The sequence below is a fragment of the Perna viridis genome, chromosome 12 (assembly GCF_037379345.1).
Source record: "Perna viridis isolate PV_CMFRI_1.1 ecotype Kerala chromosome 12, ASM3737934v1, whole genome shotgun sequence".
Classification (NCBI taxonomy): domain Eukaryota; kingdom Metazoa; phylum Mollusca; class Bivalvia; order Mytilida; family Mytilidae; genus Perna; species Perna viridis.
The window spans coordinates 14653221-14670557 of NC_142456.1; the positions used below are offsets into that span (position 1 = coordinate 14653221).

A 17337-nucleotide genomic window follows, 5' to 3' on the forward strand; every position below is an offset into this window, starting at 1 on the left:
TTCTGCGACACGTAATGCTGCAGATCCTCGCCGTGTTTACCGCCATAGCGTCATAGTTCTTGCTTCATACGAGATAAAAATGTGCATCTTTTAAAAGTATCATACACGTGTGTTCCACGTGTCACGGTTTCTTGCTTGTACGAGTACAGGAAGTTTACATGAAATGATCGGTTAGCTTTGAGCATTACACAGTTTCCGATTCAGGCAGTGGGACTCGTTACAAGACTTTGTATGTCATATACATTAGCACACCCAGATATTTATGAATATTCATTGCCAGTTGCTTAATCTGGTTCCTAAGCTGATTTCCTGGACAATATCATAAGCGACCTAAAGATCGCTATAACGATTTTTTTTTCTCCATATCAAGATGTCGATAAGGAACAAACCAACATAAGAGTTAGATCGTCAACTCGACTTTTGTAGCAACATAATCCTGTTCCAGAAGCTTAATTGTAAGAAGTCTAGCGATACAAAAGGTCTGCGTAGTTACAATAAGCTCTGGCATAACGTATGAGTTGTGATATGAAAACTCGATACGCAGATGCTGAAGGTATGTTGCCACAGATGAAAGGAAAATTGACAATTCGGAATGAAGTCATCGCGTTTGTCGTTTAGTTTGGTCAATAGTAATCTCTAAGTGTAGTCAAGATATGACTAATGAGATTTTGAAAAGCCAAATGGTTGAACTGTGGTATGAGAGTTCCATCGTCGTTTATTGATTACCAGTGAAAGGTCTGGGCTGACGTTTTCATACCGGTGGGGTTGTCTCTTCGACATATACACATTACCTATTCTCGTTATATCTTTGATTCCAAATATTTTTGAATGGTTGCAGTCACAGTCCACAGAATAAATTACAGCCTTACCTTTCTCGTTGGTTATCTTGTGGCACAATCACAGAGATCAATTGAGGCACCGATTTTTTTCCTGAGGGGTCTGGGACTTGATGTCGGATACTAATTTTTTTCGTGCAAGCACGAAATACTTTTTATTTAAGCAGCAACCAAAATCAATATTTTTTTACTTTAAAATCTGCCTTGTAAATAGAGAAAACTATAATCATTTGTTCTACTTTTCAATGAATGTGTGAAAAAAAAATGCTACGAAAATTACTTATTTTTTTATGCCAAAAATATCATTTCTTGCCTTTCCACAACAAAACATTTATTTCTAAAATTTAGTCGCCCGACAAGTTTGACCCAACAAATGAAGGTTCTTTTTTAACATGCATCTACTTTCAATATGTACAGGAAACAAACATCCTAAAAAAAAATGACGTTTTCGCTTTCGAAAGAGCAAAACATGTACAAATGTATATACGTTATCTGTTATTTAATAATGTGTCGGAACAACTTCATCTCATGAAGTTTTTATTTATTATGGGCTTCATGATTAACATGTAATGAAAAACCAAAAAAAACACATGTACTGAAAAAAAAATCATTTTTCGACCATTGATTTCGATTGTGTATGGAAACTTTTGTAGATCTGATGAGTATCATTTCACAAATTGAAAGTTTCCTTTTCTCTTGAATAACATTTGACTGTGTTAAATACACATATTAAACTAATGTTCAGTAGTTTTGGGCATTTCTGTGTAATGATTGACCGTTACATTGCATGTTCGTAAATGTTGACCCTCGTGCTTCTTTGACAGTAGGGGTTTAGAGAATTCTTCTTGTTCTTAGTATCATCCACAGAACAGTTAAAGATTTTAATGAAACTGGGATTCATATAAGCCTTGACGAGAGAGACACTCGTTAGTTTTCATGACAAGTCTAGGTAACTATTAAGCAACTCGTTTTACGTGCGTTATTGACTTCAAGAACACAATGTAAGGTTGACTTGAAGCTTAACAAATGAACCCTAGTTACAAATCATACTGTCTGCAGTCAGTGGTTCAAATGCTTTGGTGTTGGAGTATCTGAATTAAGGAAAACTTTTTCGGATGTCATCCCCTCATCTTTTTAAATATTCAAATAGTAGTTATTCTTATGTTTTTTTTTCTGGTAAAGTTGTACATGTAGATTTCGTTTTGAAACTTGATATTAACACCTGTTTTAGTGAAAAATCATGTTAAGGCATTTTGCAAACTGTCAAGTATCGGTTGTTAATGAAATTTTGATATGATCCTACATATTTACCCTTGTAGACTATAGAAAACTAGGGTTTTTTTCATATTTATTTACACTCAACAAAGAAAATTAACAATACACATTTAACAAAGGTATGATAAGTTAACCATTGACACCACAGCAGACAAGACAGAACATTCAAGGCACATCGGATGTATATACCAGTTTAGTCTTGCAGTCTATGTGTTGAAATCACGCAGAAGGGTCGGAACGCCTCTTTTCCTCGCTCCTTCTCTGTTCCACTCTAACGACGGCGACGACAGCTAACAGTAGAGCAATAAGGGCTACAGACCCAACTCCGAGGATTTTCACTTCTGAAACTTTCATTTGGTTTTCTACTTTCACTTCACGGATTTCTTGCTTTGCTTCCTCAGCTCTGTCTTCAATAACGTATCTCACTGGTGAGCGGATAACTATTCTGTCCTCTGAAAAAATAAAAACAATCGAATAATTTGCAAGTAAACGTCTTCATACTTATCAGATCAGACAGGTGACCAATGGATGTCAAAAATAAAGAAAACTTCAAAAAAGTTATACCACATGACCGTTCCTAGTTTTTCATTCGGTTTTTTTTTTTATTTATACTCAACATTAATTTTGTCTCAGGAGTTAGGTGAATCTTCTTGATACGATTGATGGGAGATAAATATATGGGATATTCTCCAAACTGCAGATCTGTATAAAGGAAGGACTAGAGTTATATAAAAATGTGTATGTAGACCGAATTAGCATGTCTGTTTTTAGGATGTTTAATTAAAACAATGCTGGAAGAATATCAGAAATGGACTGTTGTAGAATCCATGGAAAACTTGCATTTTAGATGCATAATAAAGATGATCAAAGCTTAAAATTAGAATAACATGCATCTTACTACATGTACACAAAGCTTATGGTTCATGTTGTTATTTTTGAATTTAAAAAAATGGTGGTAATACACTGACCTGGGTCGACTGAACGTTTTGCTCTGAGACCACAAGAAGACTGAAATGAAACAAAAATATTAACTTTTTTTTTAATTGAGAACATTGGCAAAGTTCCACACATCTATATTACGCTTGTTACACCTCAGAATACTGATTTATAAGTCCATTTTAAATCAAAAGTTAAAATGAATATATTTTGTATGACTAAACAACTGCTTAAGCCATTTTGACTAGATATATTAGCAGGATGTATAAGTGAAAAGTACTTACCCCATCACACGGATCTGAGCACATTGTTATTTCACATGTGAAAGAAATACGGTGCCTGTTGCCGGTGAATGCCCTTAACTGGAAAGCTCTAAACATAGGGCTCTTGGCTTTCAAACCATTAGTTGTGAATCCTTCAGATCTGCTGAAGATATCTCCATCCCCACACCTACAAATGGAAACATTCTGTGAATCCATTGATTATATCAACCATAATTAACACCCGCGGTCGCTGTGGAGGTGTTTCGGAACCACTGAACACTTGGGCGAAGGAACTAAAGAATCCAGAACACGACCGTCAAGGATAACGTTATTACACGTATCATAAAAATACTTTTTTTCGCCACTGACTGTTCAATGTCGGCTATGGTCATTTTTAGGCCATACCTTTTTTGTTGTAAGAAATTTTGTATACTTTTTAGGGAGTGTCAACTGTATTATCAATTTTATATTATTTGTCTCATCTCTGACAGTAACACTCCAATTTAATGTACATCTGTTACTTATTTTTACTGTTTGATTACCGTCATTTAATAAATGACATTTATGGGATATTTTGTTTTATTTATGTCCTAACCAAAACACTTAGTGGAGTAGCTTGCACAGTTGTTCCTCTTTTTCTCTAAAGGAAAAACTTGGGAATTGGTGCAATATAAAAATACTTTTTTTCAATAGAATAACTGAAGACTTTTCATTCCATTTCAACCAATCTCCTTTGCTGAAAAAAGCGCTCGAGTGTTAATCATACACTTGTGCAACCTTAAAATGTTTCAAGCAAATTAACAAATCGGCGAGTCATCATCTACATGTATTTAATCAACTTACCCAGCTACCAGGAGATCATATCTGTTATCTCCGGTTGATGTTTCGGCATAGCAATTGTATGGAGTAACTCCAGACTCAGAATCTAAAATGACAAATACATGTACAGGATTGAAAATCTGTTTGTAAAAGAGTTGGTGAGGACTCACCTCAAATAAACCTTTGGACATTACGGGTGTGGTACACACAACATTTACATGCAAGCTAGGTAAGGAAACCAATTCTTTAAAAAAAAGTTTAGAAACAGATCATATTCAAATAACCCTAGGTACACTGAATGTATCAGTTATTAATGGTATATGTAAATCATACACAAACATCTCAAATACTACAATTATTGATTTTATCACAACTGATTACTCTAATCCCATGCATGCATCTTAATAAATTGTTTCACTCCAAACTGTCCAAATACTTCGATATTTCGGGAGTATGCTCGCAAATAACTCCACTCCAGATCGAAACTAGAACTCTTAACAATAAGGCCCATCTAAAAAAGTTTTATTGATCTACAATTTGTTTCATCCTTTCAAAATTTTTTTTATTCTATTTAGCACATTGGTTGTAAGTCGATATACAGAAAACCAACATTTTGTAAGGTTGCAAGCTTACGAAAATGTCTATCTGAAACACACATATACAATAACCAGCATGATTAAAAAGATCGAGTCTTCAGAAACTGAATAAAATATCTGTACACAGAGGGCACAGTAATGATGGTACCTGAAGACTTTGTTTCATTACTATAAAGGGAGGGGTCATTTTAAACTTATGCTTACTATTAGCGACAGCAGCAACTTCAATAAACATTTTCTTCCCTTGTGGAATTTTAGAGCTGGTTATTTCCTGTCCAAGAACATCTAACAGCTTCACTGAAACTTCGCCTTTATAAGCTGAACCAAGATTTTTGTTGAGAACTTCCATAGGAGCAAGTCTACAAAGGAATGTTAAATAAATACATGTAATCTTATAAAACATAGTTTCCGATTTTGAATTTAATCCAAAGCCGAACTTCTGAATTGATCCCAAAAAAATCTGAAGGAAATATATAGACCACTTGGCCATGCAAGTGTCAGACCGACATTGACAGCGTCAATAGTACATCATTTTGGAGTAGAAGTGTCTTTGGCACCAATCATTTTAGTAACGGGGGAAAAGGGGGGGGGGTGCTTGGATTTGAAAAAAATAAACTTGATTTTAGCAAAAACATTTTACTCGGCAATCAGACAGAAATAAAACACGATGCATTATTTCCAACATTACTTCACAATGTAGATTTACAAATATTAAATGCGGCTGCACAAAACGACATTCTTGGCACTCAACGGACCCGCACCCCCCGAAGCAAAGTTATCTGTGCCTTTATCATGTATGCATTGTTAGTTTCATTCACATTACTGGTGCTAGTGTAGAAATCCAAGATACATGTATATGTAAGATGATATTTACGCATTGTCAATTTCTTTTACATCACTTGTGCTCGTGTTGAAATCCCCCAAGGTACATGTAAGAGTGTAAGTTTGGTACTCATCCATCAAACTGTCGTTGTACAAACCCCAAGCTACAGCAACTTCCACAGCGTACAATGTAGAATTGTCATTTTGTTGCTGAAATGGAGATAAAACCCTGTTAAAGTCGTAATTTATCGTCGATAAACTAGGCACTATTAATGCAAAGACCACTAAGGATCCACAGGCTATAGGACTATGGTGGACAACAGTCCAGTCGCCTCATGATTTGCATGTATGGGGGTTTCTGTAAATCCAGTGACAACAGAGGTAACAGTAACTCCTTGCATTGGCAATAGAGGTAACTCCATTGACAATATAAGTACAAAAAAAAAACATTTGATACTTGTACCATGTGTAAAAAGTAAATGGTCGATAGGTGACTTCCATTGGATGAACTGTGAAAATTCACCTTACTTTCCAAGTGTACTGTAAAATATCATGCACCAATCTAATATCATCCTCAATGTTCATCCCGCTTATAAAACAAGTATGATATAAATTTATCAATTTGTCCAAAACCTTTTTATAGGATCACAATTTCTCTCCGTCGTAGAATGACATCTATTTTGAAATATTACAAGCGTTTGCTCATTTCTGCTTAAATTTTGCACGAGATCATTTTTATTCTGATAAGAACGATTATGGAACTTTCAACTTCATTTTTCATTATAATAATACGATTCAAGCCCCATGGTACCTTACAGAAAAACACTGTGGCAGTGAACATCTACACAGTACAACTTACATTGAATTTACAATCCCCACTGGAATATCCAGTGTCGCTCTCACTGTAAACTATCTTCAGGGTCGATTCGTACGAGGTTTCGTTTATTGGATTCAACTTCACTTCATTCGGTCCTGCACAGATAACACGTGCTTGGACGTGGAGATCAGACTTGATAGTTACACTTGCTGATTTTGTTACTGAACCTGAGCTATATGTTCCACAGTCCTGTTCAACTGAAATTTAAAAGTGAGATTTTTTCTTTTTTTTTTCCAAAATAGATGAGAGGAAGGCCAAGTATGCTCTAAGTAGAAAACTTGTCTGATATTGCATGAAAGGTAACGTTTTCTCATAGAACTAAATTGGAAAACAGCTTTGCAATATTCAACCTCATTAGTATAAATATTGCACAGGGACAAATCCGCCTCTGACGAAAATGACTCCACCTTTAAAGAATTGCTTTGTGCTTATTAAAATATTTTGACTTACCGCTAAACAAGAGCATGAGCTACCCGTGTCTGTACTTTCGAATTGGTCAATTATCGTTTTGTCAATTCATGCCACAAATCATTAAGAGCATTGCTATGAGAATAGACTTCTCACCCTGTGGGCTCAAAGTCTATTTGAAGAACTCATAAGATTGTGCTATAAATATAATTTAACGCTATTTATTTTTAAAAAGTATCAATATATGCTCTGCTCAGCACATTTTATTATGGGGTAGGCAAAGCCTAAAGCAGCGAGTATTGTGAGCTTTACCATACATGTACCGTCTGTGCAACACTTTAAATTAAAATAATAATAGACATTACAAAGGGGGGGGCGACCCGGATGAAAATCTTTGCTTCGCAAGTGCAATATTTTTATTTATATTTAACCAGCAAGCAAAAATCAATGTTTCTATTTGAAAATCTGTCAGGTCAATTAACGGGGGAGTGTGGGGTGGTCAATAAATGAATAATTTGAACAATTTTCCCCCCAAAATTCCACCACCATTACCCCTTTCGCCTCGCTCTCAAAATGGTCAATAACGTTATAGCACTACGCAATACTTACATTTTATATCTCTTAAGGGCATCTCTAGCAACACAAATTTTAATTTTGATCTCTCAGATCAATCTGTACAGAAACCGGAAATATTACAATTCTCCACGAATGGTGAGAATACTTGACGTTAACAAAATTCAGACGACAGCTGCAAATTCCAAACAAGAAAATGATTGCCTTTCCTATCTTAGAAAAGCTATGCTTCGATTTTGATAATATAATCGGAGTTATCTTTTTCCGAGGTGGGTTCGGTTCTTGATAGCAACAGTGAAACAGCGGAGATACACGTACGTACATCCACGTGTTTCCCGAAGTTTTTATAAACATAACATTCAGATCACTTTAAATAAGTAAAACAAATTATAGAAAAAGATTGTAAACTATCAGAAAAGATGAATCTATTTCTACTGAAAGGTAATCTAAAGCTATATTTTTTTTTATGTTTGATTGAAGGAAATGGTGAATTTTCTCCGTAAGGACAGTCACTTTTCGTTACTTCCGGGACATGACTTTTTTGTCGTTAGTATACTGGGGAACCTGAAGGGCGATTTAGAAAGTACTCGTAATAACGGTAGAGATCACACCGCTTCGCGGCGCTCGCTATAATTAAGTTTCCATAAACTCATTATTTTATATGTTTATGGCTTCTAGGAAATGCAGAATTACTAGTACATGTATCTTTTGGAAACAATTATTCTTAAATAGAAAATTATAGCTCTGTATTTACCTATTTACCTATTTACCATCGTCATTACGTACATTTGTATCAACTATTTAGGTGACCATTCGATATTTGGGAGATTAGTTAAATCGAGGTCTGACAAAAGCAAATGGTTGTTATCACATGATTTTCATTGCAAATGTATCACTATTCCAAGTCGTCAACATGCACCCACCTTTCAAGATGTAGCCTTCTGGGACAGCTTGGGTCACAGCCTACAAAAATAAATATAAAGTACAGTACAGATCGTCCGTCTTTCATCATACTGTCAGTGCTAGTCAATGCTTCAAACCGTTGCTTTACACACAAGTAGTAAATTCCTTTCTAAGGGTAACGCTACAGGCTCTTCGTTTACTAACGTTCATTACCTTTCGGCAAATATGGCCTCAATTTCACCACATTTTTCGCTCCGACTGGAGACAAACTATCTAGAAAAAAATTAAGACAAATCATCCCCTTGATATGGATAAGCTGTTACATTTCAAAAACAAACCCGATTTTATATGTGTTGATAAAATCCATTTTCGGTAAGTGCCAAAAATAAAACCTGAAATTCACTGATATGGTCCCCCCATCACCTACTGACCAGCATGTCAATGTGAATAGAGTTTATCTCATACATGTATCTATACTCAACAGAAGAAACGCAAAACTACAGGTATTTTTTTTTCTTCACATGCACACGTTATATAATCTAGGTAAAACCAGAACTATCAAATTCTGTGAGAATGATTTGGTATATTTTAGATTCATTTATTAAAATGAAATGAAATTTTCTGAAAGAGAAGAAAAAAGAAGCATTTAATTTTTAAATTACATTTAGCCTAATAGGATTGTTTAATTTATTTAGACAAAGTTCACGTGAACTATAAAATACAAAAGTTAAAATTTTCAGATTTCCGAAGATTTAAAATGAAGTGGAGTAAAGTATTTTCTGGGTTTTGTTATGCGTTGTTCTATATAACAGGGGCTTCCATTCGAAGGTATACTATAGAACCTTTTAATTAGGTAGTCCTAAGGTCAGGGAATAACGTTTGTATGTTTGGATCATATTCAATTTCACTGAAGCATATCAAGCTTTCACTTGAAATCAAAAGAAATCAATCCAAGTTTATTTTTGATGCCTACATGAGATTGCTATAAAATGCTGAATACAAATGTTCCAGTGATTTATGCGAGTTGTTCCCCTTACCCTGGGTGTACCTCCTTAAAGGAACCATATATATATATATAGGATATCTTGTAACTAAAGTAAATATATTTCAGTAGACCCTTTTGTGATAACTGAGATGGTCATTAGCATGTGCAAAGCATGCTCAATATTTATTGCCGTGAGGAAAATTCTTTGTTCTATCCATGCCGTACCTCGCAGAAGTGTATATTGAACATGCTCATCTACTTTCCACAGAAGGGTCTAGATGTGTACGAAATTGAGGCTTTCAAGGGAGAACACTACGCACTAAACATGCGGAAAATAGATATAAAAAGAAATCTTATCTAAGTTTCCCCTGATGAGTCTCATACTTTGTTATGCAATACTTTTGGAGTTTAACTTGATCTCAGCTTAGTTTATATGTACAATCATATAAAGCAAAGTGATGCCGGTACTTAATACTTAACAAAATACACAGATGTACGTTTTCCATTTAAATTGAAGAGAGCAGAGAACCAGAAGATACTAATAAAAAGTGACTTACCAAGGCCAATCCTAGTATGAAAAGTCCGAACATTATGGGAATCTAAAATGAAAACATGCAGGATTACTCCGATAAAAAAAATAAGCGGGGATACATGTATGCGTTGAATTAAAATACGTTTTCTGACGTAGGTAAGCAGTTTGCAAGCATAATTTAAATTAGTGATTTCATTTCCCTGAAAATATCGTCTCCTGGTTGCATTGATGACAATACAAAGCATTTTTGTGGATATTTCAGTATACTATGTAAACGATTATGAAATTAAGTTTTCCCTTGAAATAGAAACCAGACGAAGAACACTCATAGACTTATATTTGTGTTTAGTAATGGTTCTAAAAATAGTCAAATACTTTAGGGTAAGCACAAAAAGGTTGGTGCATTTAGGGTCAGCGGTAGCACAGACATTTTGTAGACCAAATTAGTTCTATAACATTAAACCACGCATTTTATATTTATCTTTCATGTATTCATCGGATATTTTCATTTTTTGTTTCGTCAATATCCGATGAAAACATGAAAGATAAACATAAAATGCGTGGTTTTATGTCATAGAACTATAGACCAAATAATTTTTACATCGGTTTTAAATGCGTTAAAACTTTTTCAAGCAATTTGAAAAACTATATATAATACGTCAATAACTTATTCTAAATGATTTTAAAATGATGAATGTAGTTAACTGAACAACTGCTTTCGACTGAAACCTATTTTGTTAACATTCACAAAAAGTTGCTACATGTACGTTATGTTATAAACATTTAAAATTTTCTGTTCTTCAACCTTGCTGTTTAACTTTGGTGCCGAAAGAATGAGAACAGCGAACAGAATCAAACTATATATAAGAAACAATTGCCTGTGTTACATGATCATTCGTTTGAGAGAGAGTTATAATTTCAGATAGGACTGGTGATCAATTCAGATTAAACCGTGTTCAAAAACAGGGTTGATAAAATTATATGCTATAATGCCTATTTTTTCTATTTGCTATTTCTTTTTATTTTAACCTAAACATAATATAAAAAAAAATCTTACCTTGTAGTCTGATGGATTCCTGTACATGTACCTCCAAGTGCGAGTTACCTGTCGATCTGAACTCCTTTTATACCATAGTCTCGGTTGTACGCGCTCGGCACGAGCGAGGCGGGAAAACACCGCTGTCAATATATGGGGCAAAACTGGGAAAAGTACACGGTTTTTTTAAACTCCATATTGGACATTGTTACGTGCAGGAAGGTCACTCCAGTTTTCTATCTTTGACCTTTGATATTAGAATAATCTGTATCTATAAACAAAGGAAAAACCTGCATTAATTGCTATGTGCGATTTGCTTCTGGGCCATTTCGCAGGAAAAATAAATTTAAAAGAAAACAAAGACATTAATACCGTCAAGTGCCTCCAAAATTCATAAACAGCTCTTTTCAATTATTTGTTTTGTTTTGTTTTTTTTTTAAATGGGGGGGGGGGGGGGGGGCAAGGCGTACGTCCGACAATCGACGATTTTTCTGCAACAGGTCTTGGGGTCCAAGAAAGATACCAGGAGCTACATATTGAAAAAAAATGAAACAAAATCCCGTACTCTGGCCATTTCCTTGTACTAACTTCCATTTAAAAATGCTGGTCATATTTTTGCATGCTTTCTTTTTTTCCTTTCCATCTTTCATGGAAAGAAAACTTATTTAAATGTCTTCATGAATATAACTACTCATAGGAACTAAATAAGTCGAATTAGAAATGTGGTTCGTTGGAGTGAGTCGAACAGCTTTGAAAAGAAAAAAATCTCCCAGTTTGAACTTAGTTTTAGTGAGGGGATGGTCATTTGATTCTGAGGGGGGATTAGTAGTGGTGGTTGGACAGAATATCTATTTCTAAAAATTTGCGAGATAATTTTCAAACGCTATGCAGTATAATGATTTATGATCACATTTTTAATAATGTATGCCTCAATACATGCATCAATGGGTGCTGCGGAGTAATTGCAACCTTTTAGAATTTTTCAAAATAAGCATTTGTTTCTTAGACTTGTCATGTAAAGGGAAGTAACTCAAGCATCAGACAGACTGGTACACTGTCTCATGGGAACTTATATTTTTTTACCAGCGGGGACGGGTGTGTGTGGGGGGGGGGGAGGGGCGTGAGCTCCTTATTTCTAACCAATGAAAAATGAAAAAAAAAAGTGTACCCCTCCTCTGCAGCTAATTAAGAAAATGACCCCTCCTTTCTAGTTCTTCTGAAAAAAAATTACACCCTATATTTTATTTTAGAAATGTAGACTCTTCTTGTTTAAATATCAATTATTTATAATTGCAACATTTTTATATAAATATTTTAGATCCCTGCTTTCCTCTCTGAAAGCGGGGAAAATCAGGTGGGTGCAGATATTATGAAGAGTGTTAAAAAAGAAATAGAACAATAACAAAGTATTGCGTAAAAATGGAGGACATAAAACAGAATGGTCTTAATCGTTTCAGTCCATTGCAAAACTTGAAATACTTTTTGAAACTTTTAAAACAATTTTAGAGTAATCACATTAGCAAAAAGTAATCAAGGAAGCCAAGGTTCTAGCGGAAATCAAAGAGTAACCAAGGGAACCAAGGTTCTAATACAAATCAAAAGAATGTAATCCAGGGAAAAGACCAGACATGAAAAAGACACACACAACAAAAAATGTAAAATGACCAAAATAATACAAACAAAATAACAAAAGTAAATGAGCAACTTGGACTCCACTAAAAACTGGGAGCATGGACCAGAAACAACAGTAGGGTAAGCGTCCTCTGCTTTTCTGGAAACACCCGTCAAATTGCTCATAAAAAGTCATGTTCATGGCAGCCAAAAGGAAAACTATGACACGTTAAACAAATCGGTCCTCATGGTGCAGATAGACCCACGAGTTCCTGACGACCATAAAACTTCTGGTGTCAGTTTCACAAAAAGTCGTAAGTGTAAAATTGATCGTAAGTAATGACGTCATAAACTAAAATAACATTGTGACGTCATGACTTACGATCAATTTCACGACTTTTTGTGAAACCGATGCCAGTAGTGATGACTTCAATCAAATAGGTCTAAATTCTTTCATTTTATATCTTTTCTTCTAGTTCCTCAGGTTTTTTTGTAGGAAACTAACACTGTGTTACGAAAGATTCTTGGGAATTTTAGTGGTTTATATCCACAAATACAGTCGAATTATCTCCTAGAAGCAACGATGTTCTAGCTTTATAATGCACGAAATGAAGGATGTAACGGATATGCAGAAAGCGCTATCATTTTCAACTCTATTATTATAGTGTTATTTAAACAGTATTCGAAATCTTCAAGAATATCTTTTTTAAATATTTTATGGATAATTTTACATGTATCGTCTCTTTTTTGTGTGTCAATTGTATGCTAACTAACTGCTGCATCATTATTTCCACATTTGAGGTTTTCAAACAATTTTAGAAGCAAAATAATAAATGTAGGCCCCAATGATTTCATTATATAGCTTTTCTTCTTGTTTTGAGGTTTTCGAAGGAAAGCAAAGTATTCGCAGTCATCATCAAAGATACTAAAAATCAGAATATTTCTCTTTCTCTTATATTTATTTTTTGATATTTTATAGGTAAATTTACATACATATATCTTTTACAAGGAAAAAGTCAGAATGCTTTATAATTTAGCACTTATTTTGCTTTTCATGTCAAAAGTATGCTTACCTAACAAACTGTAACATGAGGGAAAAAAGGTGAATATTGATCGCTTAATTGATTTATTTCATTGATCCTAAGGTTTCTGAAAAAAAAAGATAAGTCCATAAAGGAGGCCATTAAATACTAGTATTGGGGCAATTGTTTGATTTCTATGTGGGGGCTAGGATCAAATTTAGTGTCCCAGAAATTTGTCAGTACATTTTCTGACACTAATTTTTTTCTCTAGCCTGTCCTTGATTTGTTTTTCTGCAACCTGCATCCTGCCTTTTTACTTTACTAATTTTTTTATCTTAATTTAAAAAAAAAACAAAAAAAAAACTATACATCATCGCCCTGCCTTTTTATTTCAAATTCAATCCTAGGACCCTCCCCCCTCCCCAACACCCCCCTAAAAAATAGATATAAAAAGAATCCAAAGGTTGCTTCCTAGTTCGAGTGAATGAAAGCAGTCGCTGGAACTATTCATTGATTGGTAAACAACTAGAACACATATCAACTATGTGTTTGTTAAGTGTACACTTTATAATTATGTTCATTATTTTAGCCACCCTTTACATGAATTACATGTACATGATAAAATGTGATAAAAGAAAGAACCAAGTAAAAAACTACCATCACTTGAAGAATCCACCGAATAAAAATAAGGCATTTAATCTGTTAAAACTGCCTATCGGACGGAAAATATGGCCATTAGGTGACATTATCTTGTAAACATTTACTGCTGTTTTTCACTGTATTTTTGTACAGAAATGTATTACTGAATGAGAAGCAAAAGTGACAAAAACATATTATTTTTTTTTATTTTTCTTTGATTTTTTAATGCTGACAAGACTGCAAAGCGAACTTGCATCTACAATGTACATTGTATATGTACAGTACATGTATAACCATTAGAGATTAGAATGATGACCATCGATTTAATTGATTGATCTATTGTGGCATTACGGTCTTAGGCAAATATTCCATGCACTTCAGGGCCAGAACGTTTTGCTAATTCACAGAAGCAACAGCCCACCAGTAGGTATGTACCACATCCAGTCACACTACATACACTTTGTATAGTATTCTGACTCAGAGCCAACCAATCGTCACGCTTGCTGTTTTTTGGTGAAGAGACCGTGGCTATCAACGTCTTTGATGATGCAGGGATCAAACTCATGACATCCTCCTGGACCATTTAAGTAGTAATCCAGCTAAGAATCATGCAAAATGTGATACATGGTTGGAAAGCCTACATATTTTTATCTTTGATTGTTTGTTTAAAATGCTTAAGTAACCATTAAATAACATGAGGATTTCCATGGAACCCGTCTTCATAAGAGATATAAATTGTATAGAATGCACTATAGAATTTAAAATTAAGGGAGATAACTCCGTAAATGACACTATAATACAGTAGAAACCATTCTGAATTATCTCCTAAGAGCAGACAGATTGGAATGAATGATTATACATTTCATCATATGTAACAGAGATACAATGAAATGCCGTTGAGATAAGTTTAATTTAAATTTAACTCACATAACTTACACAACAGGCCTAATTGGAAGTCAAAACAGATTAATTCGGGGACGTCAAAGCAATAGTTTAAGTAACAGAACAATGAAATGCTGTTGATTCGTGCCCGTGGTTTCTTTTTTTACGAATCAAATGCATTTCATTGTATCGCTATTACAGATACAAATCGTTACCAAAATAACTCCTTGTAGTATCCAGTTGACATCTTGAGTAATTAAATATAATGTGTAGCTTTTTTCAATTCCATTTTCTAATACAAACCTGTATAAATTTTCTCACAGTGAAATAACGAATTGGTTCATTCTTATATTTACTTTTATTCAAATTCGATTTATTCACAGAGCTTTTTTAGGATTTGACCCCCTGGGTCTATACTAGGGCTAAGCCTCCACATACTGAGGACCTATAGTGCAAGCAAAGATACATTGACCACTTTTTGTAAAAAAAAAGAGAAATATCTAGACGCACTTCCACAAGAAATGTCGAAAATAAAATACCAAATTGGGAGTCAAGCTTGGGGTCCAAGGTCTATTTGTCCATTAGTCCATCTTTGGACTGGAATGAGATTTTATGCATACTTAAGGACTATATCAATACCCAAAATATTGGGAATTTCTATATATTCCTCTGTCGTTTAGAACATTTGATAAAAAGCTTCGCCGAGCGCATCATGATACGACCACAGCGGTCGAACTCTGAACATCTTGGACACACTTTTAGTTTTTGCGCACTTAAGCATAGGAATTGTGATTTTTGGGGGCGTTGCCATATATTGGGACCTTACTTATTTCTTCTGTCGTTGAGACAATTTTTAAAAAAGAGACCCCTTACCACTAATATACCATCTCCGAAGTCGGTGGCTTTCACCAAAGTCTTTAGTCCATCTTGTGACTAAAATGGGTGATAGGCCTACTTAAGGACTATCAATTCTCTAATCATTGGGAATTTCCATATATTATTACTCTGCCGAAGAGAACATTTATAAAAAGGGACCCCTTACCACTTGTGTACAATTCCAAAGTCGGTGGATGGGATCAAAGTCCATTAGTCCATATTTGGACTGGAATGAAATTTTCAATGCCTACCTGAGGACTATTAATTCCAAAATATTAGGAATTTCCATATCTTCCTCTGTCGCTGAGAACATTTTGAGAAGGGTGCCCCCTTACCACTTATATACCAACTTCGAAGTCTGTGGACGGGACCAAGGTTATTTTGTTCTCGCGAAATATTGACTCGGTATCATACGATATTTTTACCCCCTGCTGCGATAAATTAACCCGCCTCCAATTGCGATAAATTATCCCCCACCCCTTTTTGCTGTAATATTTTAACTTTCCTGTTGGGATATTTTAAGATCACCCTTATGATAAATCAACCCCCTGCTGCAATATATTAAACCCCTCTTCTGCGATAAATTCAGTCCCTCTGGGGGTAAAATATCGTAAGGGGGTTATTTTAGAATAACCCCGGGGTCAACATATCATACGACACAGGGTTAAAATATCAGCGAATTTTTGCCCTCTTATTAAAATTAACTCCCTCCCCGATGATATTTTAATCCTTTAGCGAAATTTGAATAAAACATGGGGCCCTTTTGTATTGGGGGGGGGGTAAATAACAAAGTAGGGGGTGATCTATCATAGAAGTAAGTTAAAATATCGCAACAGGGAAATAACATATAACGCCGGGGCATCTATCATAGGGTTTTTCAAATATTACAGCTAGGGGTTTAATATATCACAAGGCCAAATATATCTTAGTAGGGGATAACATATTGCACTGGGGAGGGGGAATGGCAGCTTAGGATGTAATATCACAACTAGAAGTTTAAATATCGAAAAAGGGGGTAATTTATCACAGGAGGGGTATCAATATATCAGCATGGTAATTTATCCATGGTGGGGGTTGAAATTTCTTTTATTGGAGTTATATTATCGTAAATAGAGGGTCAATTATCCCATAAGGGGATTAACATCGCAGTACCGGGTTCATTTATCTTAAGTCGGTTTAAAATACCACAGCATGCAGGAAAATATGGCAGCGGGGGAATTTATCGCAGAAGGGGGTTAATATTATAAAAAGAGGGTAAATTTATAACAGCAAGGGGTTTAACTATCGAAGATTGTGGTAGTTCATCGCAGTTGGTGAGGATGGGGTGGGTAAATAGTGCAGCGGGGAGGTTAATTTATCAAAGGCGGGTTGAAATATCACTGAACATGAATTGTCAGTTAAAATGTATCCCCTCCTGCGATATATTAATTTCCTAGCTTATGCTGT

At 34.9% G+C, this 17337-nt stretch overlaps 1 protein-coding gene across 2 annotated transcripts; it reads right to left on the minus strand.

Annotated features, from left to right (window-relative positions):
* Positions 1–2166: 2166 nt before the first annotated feature.
* On the minus strand, positions 2167–10933 carry LOC148601327 (vitelline envelope sperm lysin receptor-like). Of its 2 annotated transcripts, XM_088556193.1 has the most exons (10): positions 10883–10933; positions 9851–9892; positions 8329–8368; positions 6407–6621; positions 5600–5757; positions 4930–5084; positions 4154–4235; positions 3332–3497; positions 3080–3119; positions 2167–2563 (listed from the first exon to the last, which is right to left on the minus strand). In XM_088556193.1, exons 1-10 carry the CDS (start codon positions 10907–10909, stop codon positions 2331–2333), a joined length of 1158 nt encoding a protein of 385 aa, XP_088412319.1. In that variant the 5' UTR covers positions 10910–10933; the 3' UTR covers positions 2167–2330. The 2 variants fall into 2 exon arrangements, with proteins under 2 accessions (XP_088412319.1, XP_088412321.1); XM_088556195.1 differs by lacking the exons at positions 8329–8368; positions 9851–9892; positions 10883–10933 and adding an exon at positions 7442–7695.
* Positions 10934–17337: the final 6404 nt, after the last annotated feature.

Coding starts and splice junctions, on each gene's coding strand:
- LOC148601327 (XM_088556193.1), bottom strand. CDS start 10,909: ATGTACAGGAATCCATCAGACTACAAG. Junction 6,622..8,328: donor AGAAGGCTACATCTTGAAAG/GTGGGTGCATGT, acceptor TTTAAATTTCAG/TTGAACAGGACTGTGGAACA. Junction 3,498..4,153: donor TATGATCTCCTGGTAGCTGG/GTAAGTTGATTA, acceptor TTCCATTTGTAG/GTGTGGGGATGGAGATATCT.